This window comes from Melopsittacus undulatus, chromosome 7, assembly GCF_012275295.1.
Source record: "Melopsittacus undulatus isolate bMelUnd1 chromosome 7, bMelUnd1.mat.Z, whole genome shotgun sequence".
Classification (NCBI taxonomy): Eukaryota; Metazoa; Chordata; class Aves; order Psittaciformes; family Psittaculidae; genus Melopsittacus; species Melopsittacus undulatus.
Genome location: NC_047533.1, coordinates 40983161 through 41008313, shown reverse-complemented (window position 1 = coordinate 41008313; position 25153 = coordinate 40983161). Strand labels below are relative to the sequence as shown.

At 36.8% G+C, this 25153-nt stretch overlaps 1 protein-coding gene across 3 annotated transcripts in view; it reads left to right on the top strand.

Annotated features, from left to right (window-relative positions):
• The window catches only part of TLL1 (tolloid like 1), a 145098-nt gene that overhangs the window by 65652 nt on the left and 54293 nt on the right, over positions 1-25153 (top strand). For all 3 annotated transcript variants that reach the window (XR_004080101.2, XR_004080100.2, XM_005145504.4), the window contains exons 5-9: positions 1696-1813; positions 10668-10846; positions 12642-12747; positions 15403-15527; positions 24209-24324. Coding sequence is in view for 1 of the 3 variants with exons in the window: in XM_005145504.4 (XP_005145561.2) it covers positions 1696-1813; positions 10668-10846; positions 12642-12747; positions 15403-15527; positions 24209-24324 (644 nt within the window). In the remaining 2 variants the exon portion in view is untranslated. The remainder of the gene's footprint in view (positions 1-1695; positions 1814-10667; positions 10847-12641; positions 12748-15402; positions 15528-24208; positions 24325-25153) is intronic.

The following is a 25153-nucleotide window of genomic DNA, read 5'->3' as shown; positions in this document are numbered from 1 at the left end:
GAGCCTAAGTAACAGAATGTCATGAAGTCTGTTTTTTAACAAGTGCAGGATATTTAGCACAAGAATATCACTAATTTAACTTGTGTGACATAGTCTGCTAAAATGATTTCACTCAACAAACTGACTCAAATGTATTTTGTAACTCCTTGGTTTGGTTTTCAGATGGGTACACACAGACATTATATATGACAAGAACAAAGACTGACTTCAAAATAAATACAGACCTTAGCAGGAAACTGTAGAAAAAGTTTAAAATATTTGTTAACCCTGAAAAATGTAAATGGATCAGTATCAATGTGGATGTTAAGAGGTAACTTAAAACAAAAAGGGAGAGAGAAAAGCAAAGATGGCTGGGAAAAGATTAATCATATTTATTGAGCACAGTAATAAAGGAAATCAAAAGAAACGTGTAATGCTCACACACTGAATGCCTGTGTATATGGAGAAACCGGTGTTGTTCCTTTCAAACTGACAGCTACATTCAGTCTTTTATTTTGGGTATTTACATAATACTATACCAAATGTAACCTTTGTTTTAGGATTACCATCTTCTGAAATAGTGGTAGGAAACTAAATGAAGCGTATCATATCAAACATTTTACCTTTTTCATAATGAAAGATAAATTCTAAAGCTTGGAAAACATTGCTTAAAGATAAAAGAAAAGGGCAAGATGGGATGAAATAACCTTTAATTTCTAGGATCTGACATGGTTTGAACTTACTAGTTTTATGCACTTCAAGGTTTTGTTTTTTTTTTTTTTCAGTTTAAAAAGGGGTGTTTGTTTTAATTGTAGTGTGTTGTAACATGCATCTTTTGTAACATGTGAAGTTTGCAAGGTGGATGCATTTCTGCTAGCATATTCATGCCAAATTGTAATGCTTGTGTATTTCCAGCTCAGAAGCAATACAGCTATATTCTCAGATGCTGCCTCTATGTTAATAACCCTTGTCTTTTGTCACTCAATGAAATTACATTCCTATACTATCTGAAGTACTGTATACTTGCTGGCTTTGTGTTTTATGGTGAGAGCTGGCCTGCCTGCTTCTGCATCTAGTATATAGTTTTGATTGTTTCTGAATGTGTTTCTCATTTTTTAAAACAATATCTAGGTATGCGTAGTCTTGTACCAAATTAATTTACACCTTTTGGTGGATCAGTTGATTTCTGAAAGACCTTGAGGTAAAGAAATGCAGGCTGGTCCTTGTTCAAGACAGTGTTATTTAGATCAAATGACTTGTCTGGTGTGTCTGTTTGCATGGCTTAGGTTAAATTGGTCTCCAGATTGCTTTTTCTTCTTCTTCTAGCTAGTCAGGATCCAGAGATCCTCAATTGTTTTCCTTTTCTTTCTTTTTTTTTGTTTCAAGTGGCCCACTTCATAACTTCATCTAGGAAATTGCTTAGCAAATGTGCTAATACAAGCACATAAGCAGCACGGTACTGTGCTTTTAATTAGAGGTTTTATGTTTCCTAGAGTGTGTCAGGCAGTTCTGGTCCCCTTGGAAGCAGATACGTTATGACGAGCTGATGGTCTGGTATCCCTTTAATTGTAATCTGGTAGTACATGGGACTGCTGGGACACAGGCCTTCATGATCCAGTACCTTCTTCCAGGCTTATATTCCTAGTATTGAAATCTGATTTTAAGGAGCAAGACACAGTTAGAAAAGTCTCTTATTTCATACGATTATTCTTCTAGGCACCCAGCGCGCCATGTTCAAACAGGCGATGCGGCACTGGGAAAAGTACACGTGCGTTACATTTATTGAACGAAGTGATGAAGAAAGTTATATTGTATTTACATACAGACCATGTGGGTAAGTATGTATGTATGGTAACAGATGTACTTTCAACATTTTGGCATGTTTGTCAGCTTTGAAGTTAAAAGTGAATATGTATTTCACAAACGAATAGTTACTGCATTTAAATGATACATGTTATGCTTGGCCATAGGTTCAGTGGGGATAGCAACTTTCTGACATTACACCTCTTTTGTCTATTTCTAGATATAGTGATTCTGGTAGATATGGGATTTTGGTAGAAATGGGAAGTAGAGAATAATTGTGATGGTTCCCTTGCACTCACAGAGGTAGAAAGCAATGTGAATTTAAATGGAATGTGAAAGATGTAAGTGGTCTCAGGCACTTTAGAAAGAGAAGTATGGGGATATCTACAGAGATCTGGGTTTCATGAAAAGTAAACAACTTCAAAGTGCCCAAAGTCAAATGATGGAAATTCTCTCCAGCCAAAGAATTGTTCCTTAGGCTGGTTGATGCTTTATGCAATCAAGTCACTTTAGGGTGAAGGCTGGGTTATAACCAATTCAAACCAGAAGATCGGAATATACTTGGTGTCTACTTTCAAAGTTACCATTATCTTTTACAGTTGATGTTGTTTTATTCATGGGTACTTTACAAATTACAAATAATTTACAAAGGCTGTAACAAGTTAGAAATAAAAACAAAGTAGAATGCGGCTATGTGAATAGTTCACCAGTGATAAAAAAAAAATCAAGCTAAACAGAAAGGTCAGTTGAATGACTTTTTGGGGGGTCCCGAATCCATAAGCCATTTCACAAAGAGACAGATAAATAAGAATGTATCTTCTCTGGGTGAATAGGAGCCATTGTGCACTAACCATCAACATACAGTGCTGATGCAGGATTTTCCATGGAAAGAGCCCAGACAAAAGTGACACCAAACCATCTGCAAACACTTTCTGCTGCATGGCCAGTCGTATTGAAATTAATCTTGGTTCTTTCCCATAGCACCCTGCTGTGTTGGTTTGTTAACACACTGTGTCATTATTGTTTCCAGTACCATGGCAGCTAACATTCACAGATGAGGGAGACTTTATTGTACTTAGCACTGTTCAAATTAAAAACTAAATTATAAACCTTGCCTCAAAGAGCACACAGTCAAAACATAACACATTTAATGAAACAGCAAGTGGATACAGTCATATATGTAGACATTCAGGTGGCAATATCTGAAAATGTCTCAGATAACAGCATTAGCACACTAGCAAGTGAAGTGTGATTGAGCCTTTGAAACATTAAGGATATTTTGAAGGAGCGTAATGCATTACTTCTTGCAGCAGTTCATGGGAAGCTCATCCCAGAAGCGCAGTGATAAAAAAAGCATATTTGAAATACACTGAAATGTTTGTATATCAGATATGAATGAGAGATGTTTTGGTTATCGTAGTCACATAGAACTGTGAAGGGATCTCGGAAAGGTGTCTAATGTATTCTTAAGACAAACAGCTATACCTAAGTTATTGCTGATATATGCTTGTCTGTTTCTAAAACCTGCAAAAATGAATACTTCATGGCTTGCTAGGAAATGTATTGCTTCACTGTCCTTAAAATAAGAAGTGTAGGAAGTTGGGGCAGTATTTTTGGTCATAGCTAAGCCAGATATTTCTTGCTGCAATTTTAGCTTTTTTTTTTTTTCCTTCTCACCATGGCCATAGAAAACAAATTATTCCTCTTTCTTTTCCAAAGCTATCTATTACATACTTTGAGACTGTTATTATGTCCAATCTCAGTTTCTTTCTCTTTTAGGATAAAAACACCTAATTAATTTAATCTTTCCTGGTAAGTTAGTTTTTTTAGGTCTTTGATCACATTGTTATTCTCTTCACGATTCTTTTCAGCTAGTCCACATCTCCCTTGAAATTGAGGACCTAAAACTAGAGCAAGTTTGTTCAGAAGAACCACTACTTCTGCTAAGCCAGTGCTAGAGTTAATTCATAGATCCTGTAGTCTTTCTTTCCACTTGGATACCTACGCATGATGCCTCCCTGTTTCTCAACAGCTGCCACATTTGACTTGTAGTCTATGGGGATGTGACTCCAAATTCTTCAGTGAGAAAAGGCAGAATTCTTTCCACAGCACCGATACCCCACCACTGGTTCCCCACTACTGGTTCCATCACGTGCCATGCTTTGCATGTGGTGTCTCAGGATACCAAAAAATTCTGTATTTGCCATTTCAGATCTCTTATCTGTTAAAGTTACTATCAGTTCCAGGCTTGTCTTCATGCTGTTTTTTCACACTGCAAGTTTAAAGAGCATCTTGTCTGTCTTCAGTTCATATAATATACCAGCCATCTTTATTACCACCCTTTTATATTAGGGTTCTCTAGTTTACTTATTGGAAGCTTTTGTGAAAAACTGCCTAAAGCTTAACAGCTGGATCCCTCTTTCACATCAGAATAATTTAATTTGTTGCAGTCTAAATCTATAATTATTTGTCAACATGTCCTGTTTATTTAACCTGCTTTTGAGAATAGTTAATTATTGAAATACTGTTTCTTAGTACAGCTGAAAGAGTTGGTAGTTTGAAATTTCATAATTACTCATAGTCATTTGAACCCATCAGCTGCAGATGTGAGAATAAGAATATAATGTTAAGATACTAGTTTTTGATTCTTCTACTAAAGCGTGTACATTGGCATTATTACCTATTACAGTAAATATGCAGCTAGTTGATTAGGGCAAATAAAACTGATCTGTGAAGAGGTTCAAAACACTTTTTGTTCACTACTGCTTCTCTATCCTTATGTTTCTTGCTGTTAGATAGGGAGTGCCTGAAGACACAGTCAATATACATCTCTATACAAAGCCAAAAAGGAGTCAGCAAACTGGGATGACCTCTAGTCTTAATAAATATTACTGAGTACAAGATCAAGCTTCTTTTTCTATACAGTAAAAAAAAAAAAAGAGCAATTAGTCATATTGTACTGGCATCTCAGCATTCCTTTGATCTGACTTTGGGGCAATTTTTGTTCTCTTAAGTACTAAAGCCTGAAGTGCTTTTTATGACAAACTTTAGATGACTTATTACAATCATAATTGTATCTGCTCATACGGGTGTTTGACAAAGCTGTCTGAGATACAGAAAAATCAAATCTCTGTCATGTTCTTCCCCAAACGTTGTAGACTAAACGGCTTCTGAATCTTATAATGCTTTTTTTGAACTTAGTGGTATATTAAATACACATTACAGGCAAGCTTTTTAAGTTGGTGAAACAGGTAAATTCATTGCCCGAGGTACAGTTTTGCAGCATTCTTTAGCTTTAAGAAGGATTACATGTTATAAAAGGTGCTCAATCACTTTTATGGAATGAGAAGAAATTCAGGGTTGTGCTAAATACAGTTGGGCTGACTCATGTTCTCAGGTGGCATTTAAGTTGAGCAGCTGGCGTTCTTCCTGCCTACAGCAGTTGGCACAGCTTCTCTGCTGGTGGTGTCATGGCCTGCAGGATGGGTGTGACAGACCCACAGGTAGTTGGTTGCCAGTCTAAAACCCAGTGCATTAACATAAACTCAGTGAGTGGTGATTTATGTTAATACACTAGGATAGGCAGCTGTTGACTGAGGGGTGGATTCAGTTAGCTGTTCTTCATATAGTATTGGGGTGGCCGTCCCCATTCAGCAGGTGAAGAAACAGTAGCTGCTTCTGCCAACACAACAGGTTTTTTCTTAGAGCAGTGATTCGAGACTTTTAGTAACCATGATTGTATTGATCCCTGAAAAATAAGTAAATTCATCAAGCCAGTTTATAGCAAATATCTCCTTTGTGCAGAATGAGTTATACTTGTCACTGAGAGGTGTTTTTTCACCAAGAAAAAAAATCAGCTTCTTCAGTGAGACTTTTGGAATGAATTTTATGAACTCCTTTCTCTTGCACTGAGTGATGTGTAGGTGATGGTATGCAGCCCTAGTATGTTTACGAAGTTCTATAGTTTTCCACAGTTTCATACATTCAGTGCCACAGAAAGCTGATGTTATGATTTATGAGGATTCTTTTATATTATTACATTCTGAAGAGTGCAGCTATTAAAAAAAGTACTACATTGACCCTACCCAATTCTTTCTTCTTTCATATTAAGAGTATTTTTGACAGTAGCTGTGAAATAGTATTACTTAAAAGAATGAGTGTATTGTTGCAGTCATTTCATTTTCTGTCATTTTTTTTCTCTTTGCTTGCCGTCATTGATCAGTTAGACTGATTAAGTGGGATTAGAGATTCATAAATAGTTACTGTCTCCAAATGCTGTCTGGTACAATAAAGATTAAAGAGATGAGGAGCTTTAAAAGCTGCCAGTTGACTCAATTTAAAGGGAAAGACAGGTGCTTATACAGCACAGAGAGGTCTTGGTCTTTTGCCAAACACACCTGTGGTCAAACCCATAATATTATGAGCTAATTTATATCACAGCTGTATTAATTTAGTGTTCTTTACATTTTGACTGGGTGCAATTGTGGAAGTGATCAGAATATTGTAGATTAATTGAATGAATCTGGTGTGCTTAACATGACACTCACCCCAGCAAATCCTAATGATTCTATGAGTGTGCACTGTTGCTATTTTAAGTGTTAGTGTTAATGTTGATTTTCTTCAGCAAGGAAAGAAATACTCAATGAATTTGTGTATAATTGCTGGTAAGCACTTGAAATCTTTAAAGTAACCAGTGTAAGGAAATTACCATACTCATCTGGCTGCTTGTTTTTAGGAGCAGGTCAGTATTAAAATAATTCTGAATGTGTTGGGGTTTAGGTGTTCAGTATTAGGCAACCAAGGGAAATACTATGTAAAAGATTGCATTTATTTTTTTTCTTCTGAAAACATCTTTCAAATATGTCAATGGAATGTTCAAGTTCTCTTGGTATTTTCACTACTATAATAGTAAAATGTGAGATTATTTTTGTAAGCACCTAAAAATCTTATCTGATTTATGGAAAACCACTAAAAACATTCAGAGGTGACCATAAGCACCTCTTGTTTTGAGTTAACAAAGAACTTTTTGATATTGTTAGTTGTATTTGGTAAACCTGTTAATTATTTACCATGTTTTCTTATAAAACCAAATTGTCTTAAGAACTTTATGTATTATACTAGCCATTTTGTTTTTCTGCTATTATTGCATAGCTATTGCCTGACTTTTTTGGAGACACAGAGTACAATCTTAAAAGATTAAATCCTCTTTTGGTCCAAATGAAGTAAAAAGGACAGGAAGAGAGAGACTAGCTAAAATTTTGGTGGATTTTTTTTTTCTTTTTCCCTTGCTGTGAATAGTGTCAGTAACAACAGAGCTGGAGACATCACAGAGGGTACTGTATTTTTCAGTTTTTCCATTTTCTCTGGTTGTCTCCAAAGTATCACTGTGCACAAATTATATTGACAATCTATGGAATTTTTAAGCCACCAAATATGTCTTTGCTAGCTGTCTGGATTTCACCTAGGATAGAGTTGAAGCATATAACATATGTAAAATCAATAATGTAAGCATGTTCAAACTAATTAAATTGTATTAAGTATTCTCCAACCTACAGTTTTAATAGCATATTGATTTGCTTTAAGATATAAATAATGCTTAATGTTCTTTAGTTCTGCATTGCAATATTTCTTTATAGCATTTCCAAACAGTGGTAAACAGGAAGACTGAGCAGATGTTTTTAAACTGTTTTAAACAAAAAGGTTTGTTTTGCTTTTTTGTAATATTGCATGGTTATCCTAACTTTATTCTTATCAGTCTTTCTTGCACTGCTGTCATGTGTTGTATTCAGATCATAAAGGTTTTGAAGTTATCCCCAAGGTGTATTTTTTCGGACTATAGATGAAAGGAAAACTTGATACGTTAAAATTGGGTATTTGGTTGGCCTTGGAGGTTTGCGGTTAAAAGCTTGAACTCACACTGTGACTGAAAGTGCAGTATCATAAAGGCCTATCCTGGGACCTGTCCTGTTTAACATCTTTATCAATGACTCACAAAGAAGTGATGGCACATCCTCTCATCAGGTTTGCAGATGTTGGGTGGAGGGACCAGATGATAGGCTAAATGGAACTCTAATTTGGAAATAGTGACATGCTGACCAGAATGTGAATTACTCAATTTGGTTGATTCTTATGTTTTCTACCATGATTTCCTTTAGACAGCCAAGGCAAATGCCACATCTTCCTTACTTCAGAGTGCTCAAAGATAAGAGACAGTGTTTTCTAAAAGATTTGAAGTCTGGGACCTAGGAACTGTGATAAACTTGTTCACTGTACATAATGCCTATGACAGTGAATTGGGAATTCTACTGAGAAGCTCTTTAATGGGTTTTTAAATAAATGAACTTTTCTGAATGAAGAGTTACTGAAAATTCTACCTTTTACTCCAAGTGTGTACTTCAGCATTCCCTCTCTAAATGGATGGAAGAGTAAGTAACACTGTGCGGGAGGGTTTTAAAAAACCAACCAAACACGCCAAGCCTTCTTAAGATTCCAAACAATTTTCTCACTAAGGTGAGCACAAGTGACTGAGTGTATGAACTATGGTAGTTTCCTTATTGCACAATAGACACATATTTAAATAGTTGAATGACTACTGGAAGATAAAAACCTAGGTAAAATTTATCCTGAAAATATCTGTAGGGCTTGAATTATGTTTACATATTGATGTGTAGTCATAATATTTATTCTGCAAGCATGCAGTCTGAAATTATATCAAGCAAAACCATGTCAGCCTGTCAGGTGCAAAGGTGAAAGCCACTGTGGAATCATGTGATAAAATGGTGTAACTGTTCAAAATTTTTATTTTAGTCTTATTTCTGCTATCTGTTGCTCCTTTGCATCCCTTATGCTGTATTTTAGGGCACATCTTAAGGTATTTTTTCCCATTAGTATTATTTATATCAGTGTTCACAGTAATATTTCTATATCATAAATATCATAAGTAGTAATTTTGTGTTCATACTGTTTATGTAGAGTGAGGGAAATACACAGAGCAATACACAGGTGTTCTTTATTTTCTTTTACTGTGTTCTGTAACAGTAGTACTTAAACTTGCAACCTTGACAATATCAGAGTTATTATAACAGGGGGTCTAAATTGCCATTGTTTTTATTTACCTGACTTGAAGTGAGCTATCAAGGGAAGAAATTTTAAGAAATTAATTAAACATGATATTGCACAACTCTAGCTGAAGCACTGAGCCTAATTCAATGCTTTGACCTAAAAAGGTGGTTCATACCTATCCTTGGAACTAACTAAAGCACAAAGAAATCAGTTAACTTGTTTTGAGGGTAGGAATACTTGAGAAGCAGTTGAGAGAGCAAGGAATGATTGTAATGTAAACAATAATTTTTCTGAGCAGTATTTCCAAGCTTCAGAATTCTTGATACAACCCTCCTAGGCTGCTGTAATACATTCTTCTATAAAGTAACTTGTGTTGCCTTTATAATTTTAAGATATTACTATAATTTTTTGGTGTATCTATCCTTGATTTTAACCATTAGTGCAAAGCCAGTATATGCTTTACTAAGAACAGGAATCGTGAGCTGAAATTTCCATAGCCGTACTTCTCTAACAGTCATATTTTAAAACTCTAGTTGTATTAGACACTAACAAAAACTAATGAAGGAGACCAACCAGGACAGACACACCAAAATGAAAAGTCTCTTTGCCTCCACATAACCTGTAAAGTAGGCAAATGATGGCTGTAGAATTTCATCTGCTATCAGTATTTTTCCCATAGCAGCTCTTTTATTGCCCACAGAGACATATGGAGAATGGGATCATTTTCCATACTGGCATCATTTTCCACACTCCTCAAGGACCAAATATATATATTATGCTGTGTAAATGTTGCATCAGAAAACATGGGGTTTTATATTGTTTTATATTGTTTTGTTTGGTTTGTTTGTTTGCTTTTAAAGGGGAAGAAGGAGGATGTAATCTGCTCAGTACAATTCCATTTCACCTGACAGATTGCAGAATTTACAGAGCAGATATGGGAAATCAGGCTTTTACTAGGGAATATGATGAAGTCATGAAATATTTAAAATCTTTAGAGGAGACAAAGAGTCAGCCTGTGAAATCTGAAATTGTCTTGCATTTTGGCAGGATATGCTTTACTCTTCTTTCTCTCCTTTTGTTTGCGTAGTCAGCAGACTCTTTTTTCCTAACCAAAACAGCAGACATCTCGGATAAATACTGACAGTGTGAATGCTGAAAAAGGCATCTCTGTTCCATAAGTTTACGTTGGAATCATGGAAGTACAGTGAAACAGGCATGAAACATGAGAGCAGTTGTGAAGCAGGGTTTTTTGGGGTTGTTTGTGTTGTCTGTTTTTTTCTTGGGCAAATATGACTTTTTTGGGACTGAGGTTCCTGTTACAAGAAAACAGGAGTGGGGTCAAAAAATGGTTTGCACATATCCAGAGCATTCAATCTCATAATATATTGTTGTTGCAAAAGATACTGTACATCAACTATAGTTAGAGAAACAAAAAGAAATGAAAAGGGTTTGCACAGTGTCATCACAGTATTCTACATCTCATTCAGCATATCTTCCATCTGTATTTTCAACTGTGTGCAAATTTAATATTTCAATGGACTACTTGGCGTCATTTCTGCACCCTTTATAGATGGAACTAATGAAGTAGGGTGACTTTTCAGTTCAGAATAAAGCAAATTTATCAGACCTCAGTGACCCAAGAGTCTGGTGAGCACTGTCAAGTTGTGAAGTATGGCACAGAAGAAACCTTGTCTTATTCTTTCTGCTTCCCTCTGCATGCTGATTTTTAAAAATATGATATTTTCTCATGCTTTAAAAATTTCCTATAGGGTTTGTAGACTCATGCATGAAAACTGTCATCTGTGTTTGTGTTTTAATTGCAGGTGCTGTTCTTACGTGGGTCGAAGGGGAAATGGCCCTCAGGCTATATCTATTGGCAAGAACTGTGATAAATTTGGTATAGTTGTCCATGAGTTGGGTCACGTGATAGGTTTTTGGCACGAACATACACGACCAGACCGTGATGACCATGTCACCATCATTAGAGAAAATATCCAGCCTGGTGAGATATTCTGATAATTGGTTGGTTTTTTTTTTTGGGGGGGAGGGGAACAACCCAACCAAACGTGTTTATTTTTGGTGTGTCCTTCATCTGCTCAACTCCCTTAAATCTAAATGCCAAACAGCCGGAATTAACTGATCAGCAGATGAGCATGTCTGCCTGCTATTCCTCTTAGCTAGACTGTTCTCAGCTGATTATAAATGAAATACTGCAACTAAAATACCGTCTTTTCTAATGATCTGGCCAAGTAGCAAGCCATTAAATAGTACTGGTTAGGAGAGAAATAGCAATCATGCTGAAAACCTTGAAGGAAGACCTTTAAAAGTCATGTTTTTGTGCTTAGAATGGGCTTTTCTTTCTTAGTCTTTACTGAATGATAGGTAGAAACATATCAATAGCTTTTTAGTTGCCCAAGAGGTTTAGACCTAAAGGTAAGCTGAGGACTTTGAATCTGTGACAAAGATGGGCAGTGTTCCCATGGTTTCTACATTACTTGTTGCTTATTGAGCTTGCAGCTTTACCCAGTGGTTTAGGTGCTGCTGAGATAAAGCGTCTGAGGAATGTAAGAACTTTGAAGTGTGACTCATCTCTTTGTCAGTTTAGCTGTTGTGCCCATGTTTGTATTGTGTGTGCGAGATGGGAAATAACCTAGCATGTTTCATTTTCAAGGTTCATAAATGTGCATGGTCTTTATGAACTGTTTTTGACTTATGAAAATTCTCTACACAAGAAGGGGTGAAATCAGAAATTGCCCAGTGATAGCTTAGAGTATTTGTCTGTTCCTATAGAAAATGTTTTAAAACAAAATAGACGTGAGATGCAATTAATCTTTGCCACCTCAACTAGAACTTGGAAGGTGACTCACAGTTGATACACACCCCCACAAGTCTCAGATGTCCTGAAAGGGCATGTGCATTCAAGCCTTCTTTCTGTTCTCTATGTGTCATTGACTTGTGTAGATGCCATAAATGCTCTTCCCTATGCTTTTTCTGTGGTGGGAAAAATCAGCTGAAGTGCCATACTCAGCTTCCTGCTCTCTCCTTTCAGTTGTCTCTCCAGTTTCTGGATTTACCCACCTCTTGTGGTGTGGCCTGAGTTTGAGGATCACTAACTGGGATCAGGAAGTCATGACCACCAAGACATTTGGATTCTGTTGTTATGCAAATTATGTTTGTTAATGATGTTAGTGCCACTGCAGATTTTTGTAAGATGTGAATGGGAATATGAATTGGAGTAAGGGGTTCTTTGCATCTCTCACTACAGTGATTAGGACAAAAATTTTCTGGTCTGGAATTATGAACTAAGTATAATTCTTCTGCTTTTGTTAAATTGCAACAGCTGACTCTTGAATATATGACTTTGTAGTGTTTGTATTATATGGGGGGTCACAGAGCAGCCTTTGCTATAGCAAAGTCTCTTTAATTTAATATCCAGTCTAATGAGTCTACAGTGAAGAGGGTTCTTCCAGATTCTGCTGTCAAAAACATTTATTTCTGTAATTAAGAACAAAGTCATCAAATTTTGTGGATTCTACATGAAGCACAACATAATGAGTTGGGCCTTTATATAGATTAGGTGAATGAGAATAGTCTTTCTAAATGCCAAATATGGGAATTTGATGTATGTTTCAGAAGACATGTCTGTCTTCTTTGCTAATAAAATCACACAGATACTCCCAAATGGATAAGATTTATGAATGATTAATGAATGATTAGATTAGGATCTTTGTTGCTTGGTTTTTATCTTTACAAAAAAGAAGATATTAAAGAAACTTTCAATTATCAATCATTCATAGGTCAAGAATACAACTTCCTGAAGATGGAGCCTGGAGAGGTGAACTCCCTTGGGGAACCGTATGACTTTGACAGCATAATGCACTATGCCAGGAACACCTTCTCAAGGTTGGAGTCTCAGGTTATACCTTTTGACTTTTAATTCTATTTCTGTCTGTGAATGCTAAGACCAATGCTTTTTAAGTATCCTGAAATTGCTTAAAATATCCCTTGTGATAGCATATTCTTACAGCAGTCAAAGGACAGCTTGTTTATTTTAAGTCAGAATAATTTAATTATATCTTTAAACACATTTTGTTTCTGTTCAGTTTCAAAGGAGCCTTTTGATCTTGCTTCAATTTTTTAGATTTTAAGTCAAGATAGTCTGGAAACATCGTTTCCTGCTAATACTTTCTTATTGTCTCAGCAAAAAACTGAATTCAGAAAAAACAGATAATTGAAATGGTTGAGAATTTCTTCTGTGTTGTTTGTACAGATTATTACTGTCATCCAACCCATATAATAAAGAGTTCTGCTGGCTTTGCTCTGGCCTGTTGCAGGCTGATCCCTTCCCTGTTCCATAGACCCTCACTTGGGGCTTCATCTGAAACTCTGCATGGTTGTGGGAGCTATAGAATGAGCTGCTCACATAGGCTAGCACTACTCTGGAGAAGTGGAGTCTTTCACTTGGTCTTCTGTTATATTTCATACCAAGGTGCAGTTCACCTAATTACTTTCTAAAAATACCAGAGAAATGTAAATTAAAAGACACCTAAAAAAAAAGAAAAAAGGGGGGGGAAGAAAACACCAAAACAAACAAAAATTGCTAGTTTTAAAAGTTATATCCTTAGCTTTTTTCATCTAATTTATGCATTTGAAGGTAAAAAATACTAGACTGTCTAAGACTCTGAAGTAAACTGAAGACCACCAGAAATCTCACCAGCCTTTGCAAATGCTTTGAGCTTGTTCTCCTCAATATAAATGGTATTATTAAAAAAAAAAAAGTAAAAATCTTACCAAAAGATGTATTCAACATGTACATAATTCACCCCTGGAAGAGCATTGGAATGAGCTGCATGAGGTAGATATTAGTCTCATTGCTTAATCCAGGTACAGATGCCATTACCTTAAGGAAGAGATTATACTAATCTATATAAAATAGAGTAATATAATAAGCTGGAACCCCCATGGAGTCCTAGGGCAATGACAACATCAGGATAATTTAATTTGTGGGCCCTGATCTCACCACTTTCCAAGCTGCAAAACCTGATAGTGCCATGAGTAGGCATGCCCTGCCCCAAGGTACAATAGGTTGTTACTTCATACTGTTTAAAACCAACCAGCAAACCCTTGAGATCACATATTGATTTGCACTAATTTATCTTGAATGCATAAGTTATGTTTACTATGGCGTATTTCCAGCTGTTTGTTAGACTTTACTCACCCAGATAAGTGGTAGAATTCACAAAACATCATAAAATTCTAGTCATGCACAGCGATGTTGTTCATGTGGTATTAAAAGTGTAACAGATTATTCCCTTATTAAAGTGCTAAGTAATTTAAGGGAGGATTGGTTGGTTGGTTGGTTATTTTCTTCAAGTATATGAATAGCATCAGTTTCAGGTTCTACTAAAAATCAATGGTGTGCTGGTTTAAGCCCAACTGGCAACTAAATACCAAGCTGCCACTCACTTAACTCCCCCCTTCCCTGTGAGATGGGAAGGAGAATCAGAAGGTAAAACCATCAGGTTGAGATAAGAACAGTTTAATTTGAAATAAAGTGAAAAATAATAATAGCATCAGTAATAATAATAGTAGGAAAAACAAAGAGAGGAATAAACCACAAGAAAAACAAGTGATGCACAATAAAATTGCTCACCAAACACTGACTGATGCCCATCCCATCCCCAAACAGCAATTAACCCCTCCCAGCCAACTCCCCCCAGTTTATATACTAGGCATGTTATCTTGTGCAATGGAATATCCCTTTGACTAGTTCAGGTCAGCTGTTCTCACTCTGCTCCCTTGCAGCTTCTTGTGCCCCTCCTTACTGGTACAGCATGAGAAACTAGAGCCCTTGATCAGAAGAAAGACTGGCAAATGTCCCTAACTTTTGCTCTCTTTACATGTGTAATTCAGATTTGAAGACTTCCTTTAAAAACTTTATAAGGAATAGTAACTCTGTGATTAAGAATTTTGTGATAGGGCTTAATGTATATTTTTCTATAATTTTATAATTAATTTTTTCAATATAGTGAAAGCTTAACAGCAGCACTTTTTCCCTGCGTAATCTTCAAGCAAAGAATCATAGAATAGCAGATTGAAAGAGACCTCAAGGATCATCTGGTCCAATCTTTCTAGGCAATGCATGACTAGAGGTCCCAGCACCCTGTCCAGCCAGATTTTAAAAGTGCCCAGTGTTGGGGAATCCACCACTTTGCTGGGGAGATTACTCCAGTGGCTGATTGCTCTTATTGCAAAAAGTTTTCCTCATGTCCCGTCTTAACAATAGAGAGATTTCCCTCATGTTGTCTAACTGAAATATAAAAGCTGATGTGTTATTTATGTACTGAAAGAAGATTCTTTTTTGATAACTTTGCATAAAATTTGCCAACCTGTGGAGTTTCTATGACATGTTTTCTGTGTTCAAAGTTTTACCCTCTTATTTATGCCAGATGTAAGCTTTAGATTTACAAAATAGCATAATACATTCATAAAACTCAGATTTATGACAGAAACCTGATAGGGGGTCTTGGGGTCTATTTTTATTTTTATTTTTTTTAGGGGCATGTTTCTGGATACCATTCTCCCTTCCCGTGATGATAATGGTATACGACCTGCCATTGGCCAGCGTACTCGTCTAAGTAAAGGAGATATTGCACAGGCAAGAAAGCTGTATAGATGTCCAGGTATTGCACCACAAACAAAACCCACATACTAGCAACTGTTTAACTTGTTCAAGAAGAGCAATACATTTTTTGAGTCACCCTCTCAGTAGTTTGCTTTCATGTTGGCAACTGATGTAGGCAGTTCAAGAATTGAATCATAAAAAAATCTTACAGATAAGGTCTCTGGAATACAAAACACTTAAGGACAGATAAATTGTATGAAACAACACTTAGTCCCATGACATTTCAGTCTTTGTTTTGCTTAGCTGTTCAATGACTACAAAAAAAACCCCAAAAAGTTTAATGTCATTTCTGGATTGCATATTGACTGGGCCCTTATTTGAATTTAAGTAAAGTGCAGAAGAAGTAAATTAAATTATTGCAGTCAGTTCTGAACACATTATGTTTTTTGAAAATTTGACAAATAACAAGCCAGGACAACTAAGTTCTAAAGTCCTTTATGGATGATGTGGTTAATATTGTTGCAAAATTTCTACAGTCTTAGCAGATACGTTTAGTATTTTAATATGTTCTGCCTAATTCTAGTATCCTGTAATTTCAATGCATGTTAATGTTTCATCTTAAAACAATGTTGGGGTAGAGTTATTGTCTGTCTCAGAGACATCAGTGGCAAGACTGGAGTAATCTGGAGTCAACTCTGTACTTCTTGTTCTTCTCTAGTGCTAGTTCTTCGTTAAGTGTTGGCAGAGGGGTGGGAATCTCAAAGCAAAAGGTTTTACTTTTCTTGCTATACTTCTGGCTGATACCAGTTTTAATATTTGGTGTCAATCAAAGCAGTTCAGAAGTGCCATCTCCACCAGAATTTACCAGCGAGGTCCTTGTGGGAGGCTAGACTTAGAAGCTCTGCGCCACATAGGTTGCAGCCCTCCTGCTCCTCATGGGAACTGATGAAGTCTCAGTAACTGTTTTAAGTCAGATATATGGCTACTCTTTATCACCTGGTCAATACAGAAGGACTAAAAAGAGAGATCAGGACTGAAGCGATGGAGCTGCTTCAAATTTGTATCAGCAGCAGTGGGATCTACTGAAGATCTGGGGCATCTGATGTGCATTTGATGTACACTGTGCAGCTGAAATATGTTTTTCCTTTGTGCTGTAAGTACACTGAATCATAATCTATATATACTGAGAACATGCACAGTGCCTCTGGGCCTACCAGAGGAGAAAACGCTTGGACATATTCTTTTTTAACAGTTGTTCCTTTTGGAATAATTTTTGCTCTTTCCTTTTTGTACAGGAGGTATTTGAATAATCACATTCTTGTTGGCAGCATTATTACTATTAAGAGTATACAGAGAGCAACAATTTCATAAACACAGAGGATACATACATATTTTGACAAAAGACAAATTTTAGAGACAAAAATAGTCTATAGAATTAAAACTGAGAAGTTGCTAGTATCTGATGATCACATATCCTTAAGGTAGGGGGGAAAAAACCCAGCCTAGGCTGTTTAGTGCAAATATAATACTCTAACATGCATTTTCAGTCAGCTGAAAAAGATGCAGTATACATTTTGACCTAATGTTCAAAAGTTGTTCAGAGAAGATGTCCTTTTTATATAATTCACTAAAATGTGTAATGAGTTACTATTTCTTTCAATGTCTTGAAAGTCTTGTTGAAATCTAGTTTCACAGTGTTGTAAACCCACAGTTGTTCAGCTTTAGTGTGGACTTTAAAAGTAAGCTATTTTTTGCAGTACTGATGAACACAGGTCAGAAGGATAATAAAAATGAATTGTGGTTGCAGGATCATGCTCCTTTTCTAACTCTTCCCTCTGGCAAATTTTGGAATGAAAGACATAGGTTTTCTAGCCTTACATAGATGAGCCAGTCCATAAAAGAAAGTGATTTTTAAAAGACAGAAAAAGTCAAAAGATTTTGCTATGAATTGTAAATTACACACTATTTACCATGATTTTTTTCAGTTAATATTTTTAATAGAAGCTGCATAACTGAATAATATAACACAAACTTAAACATCCAATAAAGAAAGCAGCTCTGTGAAAGTTGGAAAGTACTTGTGATATAACAAATTTTCCAGGGAATAATGAGATTGAAAATTCAGATGTTAAACTTTTGGTTTTATGAAAAGAATCATGTGATCACTGTAGTATATAGCAGTAGAATCCCTGACACTGTGTTGGTTTTGAAGGTGTGCTGTATTTCCTGTTTCAGACAAAAGATATTAACCATGATGCCTGCTTATGATAAAAGAGTAGTGGATATTTCAAAATTACTAACATCATCATTGTTTCATGTGTTCATTTGTGTTGCCTTAAAGGTATGTCCTGTATGTTAGCCAGCAACTAAGTAACGTTCACTTACTCCTCATCTCCTCTACCCTAGTGGGATGGGAAGGAGACTCAGAAAAAGGTAAAAATCAGGGTTTAAGATAAGAACAAATTAATAATTGAAATAAAGTAAAATATAATAATAACAATAATAAAATACAAAAAAAAAGAGAGAGAAACAAACCCCAAGAAACCCAGGTGATGCACGATACAATTGCTCACCAGCCACTAACCGATACTCAGTCTAACCTGAGCAGTGATCAGTTCCTTCCAGGTGACGCGCCTCAGTTTTTATACCTGTTATGATGTGCTATAGTATGGAATATCCCTTTGGCTAGTTTGGGTGAGGTGTCCTGTCTCTACTTCTTCCCAGCTTCTTGTGCCCCATCTCACTGTCAGAGCATGAGACTGGAGAGTCTTTGACTGGCATATGAATTACTATTACTTGGCGACAACTGAAAACATCGGTGTGTTATCAGCATTGTTCTCACACTAGATCCAAACTGCAGCACTGTACCAGTTCTCTATTGCTTCTGAATCACAGGACAATGTAATGTGACTGAAATACAGAAAACAATAACTTGAATAAATGAGTGTTTTGCTGAGATTCACAGTTCTTTGATAAAGGATTATGTGGCATTGTGTATGTTTTGTTTGGAATTCTAGTTATTCCTGCAAGCAGTTTCTGGTTCCAGAGGCTGGATGCATTTTCTGGAGCCTGTGAACATGAAGTTGAGCACAGAGCTGCTGGAGGATACAGCTGATCTTCACAGCGGTGAGGCAGCTGAGCCTCCAGGTTGTTTTAGCTAGTCAGGATATTCAGGGTCATTATTCAGGAAAGGGTTTAGTTACTGAAAAAAAAAACATTTTGAGCTTGATGAAGCCAAGGCATGAGATTTGATAACCTGTTTTTCATCAGCTGAGTGCTAGGACTCTGCAAAAGCAATTTTGGTTTGGTTTTGACTTTTGCTTAGAATTTTGTCAAAAGAAAAAACATAACTGCTACATTTTAACAGTGAGTAATGTTGCACAATGATTGATAAGGAGAAAGCAAGCAACTGAGTTTCCTTCCTCTGCCAATCTGATTTTGAATTTTGACTGTCTTGGCATTTGAGAACAGGTCTTGAACTTCAAGGATGGGTGTATTACAGTGGTTTTCAGACTGTTTAATGGAGTAATAGAATATGCTTTATTCACGTGTAGCTACTAAAATTTCAACACATGTCTATTTTTATATAGAAATTATAGTTGATTTAAATTCATATGCAGTTTTATAGGAGCAGGAGAATAGGGGAAATGACCAAGCTCTGTGGTGTGGTTGAGGGAAGGTATGCCATCCAGAGGGACCTTGACAGGCTTGAGAGGTGGGCCAGGACAAACCACGTGATGTTCATCAAGACAGAGTATACAAGGTCCTGCACCTGGGCCAGGGCAATCCCAAGCTCAAGTAGAGGCTGGGTGGAGAATGGATTCAGAGCAGCCCTGAGAAGAAGGACCTGGGGGTCTTGTTGACAAGAAGCTTAAGATAAGCTGGCAGTGTGCACTCACAGCCCAGAAAGCCAGCTATGTGCTGGGCTGAATAAAAAGAATCACGACCAGCAGCTCAAGGCAGGTGATTCTCCCACTCTGTTCTGCTTTCATGAGACCCCACTTCAGTACTACTTCCAGTTCTGGGGCCCCCAACACAAGAAGCATGTGGACCTGTTTGAGCAAGACCAGGGGAGGCCACAAAGATGCTCAGAGGGCTGGAGTACCTCTGCTATGGAGACAGGCTGAGAGAGCTGGGTTTGTTCTTCTGAAGAGAAAGCTTCCAGTACCTAAAGGAGGCCTACAAGAAATCTGGAGAGAGGCTTTTTACAAGGGTGTGTAGTGACAGGATAAGGGGGAATGCCTTTAATGTGAAAGAGAGAAATTTAGATTAGGGAGAAGTTATTTACTGTGGGGATGGTGAGACACTGGCACAGGTTGCCCAGAGAAGCTGTGGCTGCCCCATCCCTGGAATTGTTCAAGGCCAGGCTGGATGGAGCTTTGAGAAACCTGGTCTAGTAAAAGGCATCCCTGCTCATGTCAGTGGAATTGGAACTAGATGAGCTTTAAGGTTCCTTCCAACCTTAACCATTCTATGAAGTAAGATACTCTTAGGCAGAGAGGACAAGTAATAAGTGGGTAGAGTGGGACTGATTGGATAGGAAAGGGAGCTCACACTGGCAAGAGAGGGCTGTTCAGAGGAAGAGAAGGCGAATGGAAGAAGTTCAGCATATTTAAAAATGCTAGGGTCTCTGATTGTGTGGAAAAAAGCAGATGAAAGATACTTAACCTGGCTCTTTTTGTGTGATGTTATCACTGTTCCTCAGGCTTAAATTGCTTCCATCCCTATAAGATTAGAAAAGAGTTTTCACCTTTAAAAGTCAGTCTTTATTAATTAAGGTTTTTAAATTAAGACCATTCCATTTCCCTATAATTATAAAAGGGTATCAAGTCAACAGTAAGACAGTGAGTTGTAGTAAACTGTGTTGGGTTTGTTTTTTTTATTTCTTTAAGAAGTACATTATCAGCACCAGATATTTTTAGGTCTTTGTGGCAGCTTTATATGCCATATGTGTATAGTTGTACAGATGAGTCTGAGTAAAAGGTAGTAAAGTTCTTAATTCTCTTTGGGAAAGGATAAGCTTAAATTAACAGTGTATGAGTATATATTTGCTAATGCTATCGACAAAGGAATGAGAATTAGTTTCCTAAGTGTCCTGGAGGATCTAGGCTTTGTTGTTTGTAGATGTCACTATAATCCTTAATGGAACTCAGCCATTACCATAGGCCAGCCCAAAGAGGTATTATACACAGGCTGTGTAATTGAACACTGCAGCAGAATTCACTGGTAGAAATTGCTTTGTGTAAACAATCTACCTGCTACCTGCATCCATTGCTAATACTTACAAGGCGGTGCAGAAATAGTTTCTCTTTCCTTACCAAAGAAAAGTTTATCAGAAGTTTAACCTTCTCAAGCTGTAAAAGAGATAGGAAATTGTTTTTCTGACTGGAATGTGGGGGGCAGAAAGGAGAGCTGAAGTAGCATTCTTGCAAGTGGTCTAGCCTGGTAAATTTGATGTAAGGCATAAGAGTTGAAAGGGAGGAAAAAACCATCAGAGAAAATATCGGTGATGTTAATGATCAACAATGGAATAAAAATATAGAGATGCTTTATAAATTAGGGTGTGTAAGATTGAAGTTGTGATTAATTTCTTCTGACATGAAATATACTGAGATTAGTTCTTAGTAAGTGGCTCTTCACAGAATCACAGAATCCCAAGGGTTGGAAGGGACCTCGAAAGATCATCTAGTCCAACCCCCCTGCAAGAGCAGGGTAACCTAGAGTACATCACACAGGAACTTGTCCAGGCAGGCCTTGAATATCTCCAATGTAGGAGACTCCACAACCCCCCTGGACAACCTGTTCCAGTGCTCTGTCACTCTCACAGCAAAGAAGTTCTTCCTGATGTTCACATGGAACCTCCTATGCTCCAGTTTACACCCATTGCCCCTTGTCCTACCACTGGATATCACTGAAAAAAGCCTAGCTCCATCATCCTGACACCCACCCTTTAATACTAATTTCCTTCTACAATTCTTTCCTAAAGTGAACATCATTATTAATGGACTGTCAGAGGGTAAAATGTTTGTAATACACTATTTTATAAGTCTAATCACAAATACTGCAGTTGTCACGGTCCAATTGCAGAGAAAAACTTACATTCTCTAATGATAGAATTTTAACTGTTCCAACTACCACTGACCCATTGCATTGGAATGTGCTTGTAAACAAGAAATATCCAAGTATCACCCTGCCATAGTGGCTCTGAGAGCCAACCTGGAACTCAGATTCCATAGATAATTAATTCAGCTATTGATTGATATAAGATGTTCTTGTTACAATTCCCTTGAGACACCAAGAGATTTAAAGTGAATGATAAATGTGGTGGAAAATGTAAAGTCCAAACATATTTTGTAAATTCTGTTAATTCTTACAAGTTACCCAATTACAATTTTTGTATGCTTCCTGTAATTTAATTTTATATCTATATATATTCATGAAAATTTAGATTTGATAGAGTTCTCCCAGACATTTAATACCGATATAAGATAAATTTTTGTATTAAGTAGCTTTATTCTGTAATTCCTAGAAAAACAAAATGTTCAGTGTTGCCTTTTACACTTAAATTCTGTAGTTTTAAGTCTATATACAACTTCTGTATATGGAGCATGGAGTATTATTACTATTCTGGAGAAAACAATCTTGCACTCTGTATAAGAAAAAAAGTTCTGAATTTATTTTAAAACTGTAATGTTATGCATAATTCATTGATGTGTTTATTTTTATAATGGTATAATCTAGGGACTTTAGTAGAGTAAGGGGTGGTTATACTAGAGTCTTTCTTCTCTCTCGTCGTAATTGCAGGGCTGCATTTGATCTGATATGTCATACCAAAATGCCACATCCTTGATGGCATTTTGCTTACATGCTTCACCTTGTGTATTACATGACTTCATAATCAATATTTGTCAATATTCCACATCTCTCATCATGTCATCTGCTCTAGGCTTGCCTAGTAACTGTAGTGTTGGTGAAATAGTTATAGCTAGAGCACACAGAAGGTGTACTAAAGAATCTTGAAGTACGGTTATATGCCTTGTGAGACTGCACTGATGCCATGTAGTCTCAATGAGGCCATGCATGGGGGGAAGAACAAGAGAGGGCTGTAAAAGTGGTGAGTGGAATAATTAGATCCTCACAGATCTCATGAGTGCATCTGCTGTGGAGGGCATCCACTCTTTGGGTTCTGCTTTTCTCTACTTCTGTACAAGACTGCAGTTTTACTCTTGGCCTTCTCTTAAGTGCTTTATATATGCATTGTAAGCTACAATACAGTTCACTAGTGCTGGGGTAACCCAGTACGGTACTCTGCAATTTATTTAAGTTTACATTCATTGCTGTGCTAAAAATAAATTGTGGTTAATTATGGATATAGCCTTTTCATTGAAAAGTCTTTGTACAGAAATAATTATTTAGCACTGAATACCCTTTTTCTATGTGTCATTTGCTGTGTCTGCCTGAATTTTTTGAAAAGATAAACCCACATATTTTAAGTGAGGGGAGGAAAAGATTTTTTTTTCTTTTCTGTTTCATTCCTAAAGGACACGGTGATGGTGACTTTAGGTATTAAATTTTTAGGGGCTCGCACCAATCTTTCTTTTCTCTCCTCATCACAATAATCATTTCAGTGTCAGAGAGCATATTTAATGCATTGAATGTAGATTATGCCTATGGTGTTGTTGTCAGATTATATCTTAGACTCATTTTAACAAGACAGCCTTTACAGCTGTGTTGTCCGTCTTTGTCATAAGCAATCTCTTCTTTTGTACCCTTTTATTTAAAGATTTTCCAGATCATTTATAATTCATTGAGATTTTGATGATACAGTAGTTCACCTGCTGGCAGTGGTAGCACTGTAATTTGAAAGCACTGCAGATCTGATTACACTGTCAGTCATGGGATAATACTCTCAAATTCACATCTCTCATATCACACCTGCAAAATCGGTGGGTGAAACCAAATTGATTAAGGTCAAAAAAGATGACTGACTGAGGTACAACAGCCTACCAGAATCAGTTTCAGTCGTGGAGAATGGCAGGAGCTTTCAATGCTATACTTTAGTGTGAAGAGGAATTATTAACCAGTCTGCCAGCAGCTAGGAGCATGATTGACAGGTGAGATAGGGGTGCTAAAAGCTTCAATGATAAAGAATATAAAAGCCTTTAGTATTTTAGGACTTTACATTTCCTTTGCTTTATTATTTGTATGTCTACAAATCACTGTCACAAGAGATTTTGTTGAATATAGGGTTTAGTCTTCTATACCAGTATAAATGAATGAGTTTAGGACAGATCAATCTCTCATGTGGGCAAGTGAAATCGCTGATGAAATTCCAGTGTGGTGACAATCATACTCTGCCAGCCTTTGTTTTACTTTTGTTTTAGTTCTTAAAGGATGTATCTAAGGGTGTGGCAAACTTTTTTTCACCAAAGTTAAGTTACATGTGTAATTTTGCAGTTGATTGACAACAGTGACATTTTAGACTGCTGTAATTTTGGTTATGTCAGCAGACAGAACACAAGTGAAATAGTTCATGGAATAAAAACATCCTGTGTAAAGTGGAATGAATGTCAGAGTGGCTTAAAATCATTGTTTTGAGCAAATCATAAAATAACTAGTCTGTTTTCTATTCTGCATCCGCAATGAGTTAAATATATTCTGAGTAGATATTGAAAAGATGCTTGTTTCTCTGTTAGGCACATTCAATTTTATATTTTTACTGTATTTTGTTTCTTTCAGCCTGTGGAGAAACACTGCAGGAATCTACAGGCAACTTTTCTTCTCCAGGATTTCCAAATGGTTACCCTTCCTACACACACTGCATATGGAGAATCTCTGTGACCCCAGGGGAGAAGGTACTTTAGCATTCCCTCAGCTAAACACAGATGCTATTTTCAAAGTAAAATGCTATGTTTCTTCAGCTTTTCATTTAAGTTTAAAGCTTGTATAATACTTGAAAACATGGTATGCCATAAAAAATGAGACCATGAACTGTGTGCTGTAGACTTGACTTTGATCTGTGGCATTAGAATCACATCATCTATATGGCAGCTGTCCATGTGAAATGAAGGCATGATTTCAATCTGCTACACATTTGCATCATGAAATCTCTTCCAAACTGGCTTCCATTTCAGCTGGTGCTTCAGTGTAAAGGTGGAAGTAGTAGTTCAGGCTTCTGAATGATCTCTTTTCCAGCATGGGCTGAATGAGCTGTGTGGGACTGATAGCTGAGCTCTGCCTAAGGAAGCTCTTGGTGTGTTGAATGATGTGTTTCTGAAGTGAAACAGTAAGAATATGGGGTAAAGAAAGTGTCATTGTAGCTGTTTCCTAGTATCAATTCTAGTGCATATAGTTTTACTTTCTGTACATCAATTTTAGGAGGAAAAGTGGCAGGAGGGAAATTGTCTTGGTGAGCAGTTCGGGGAAAGAACTGTGCCATCCTACTCAAAGCAAATACTGATCTTCTTGTACATGTTTTAAAAACATGTTATCTGAATCTTAAATTATTGGCTCAAATATTAGCCTGCCTCAAAATAAATAAGGAGAGAGGGAGCAATGGGAAGTTTCACTGAGATACAGTCTGCAGGGGGGAAAAAAGGATGCAAGTTCATTTACAAGAAGCAGTGGCTGATATTAAGCAGTCAAGAACAGCCTGAAGACTGAAATATAGAACCTAATACCAGC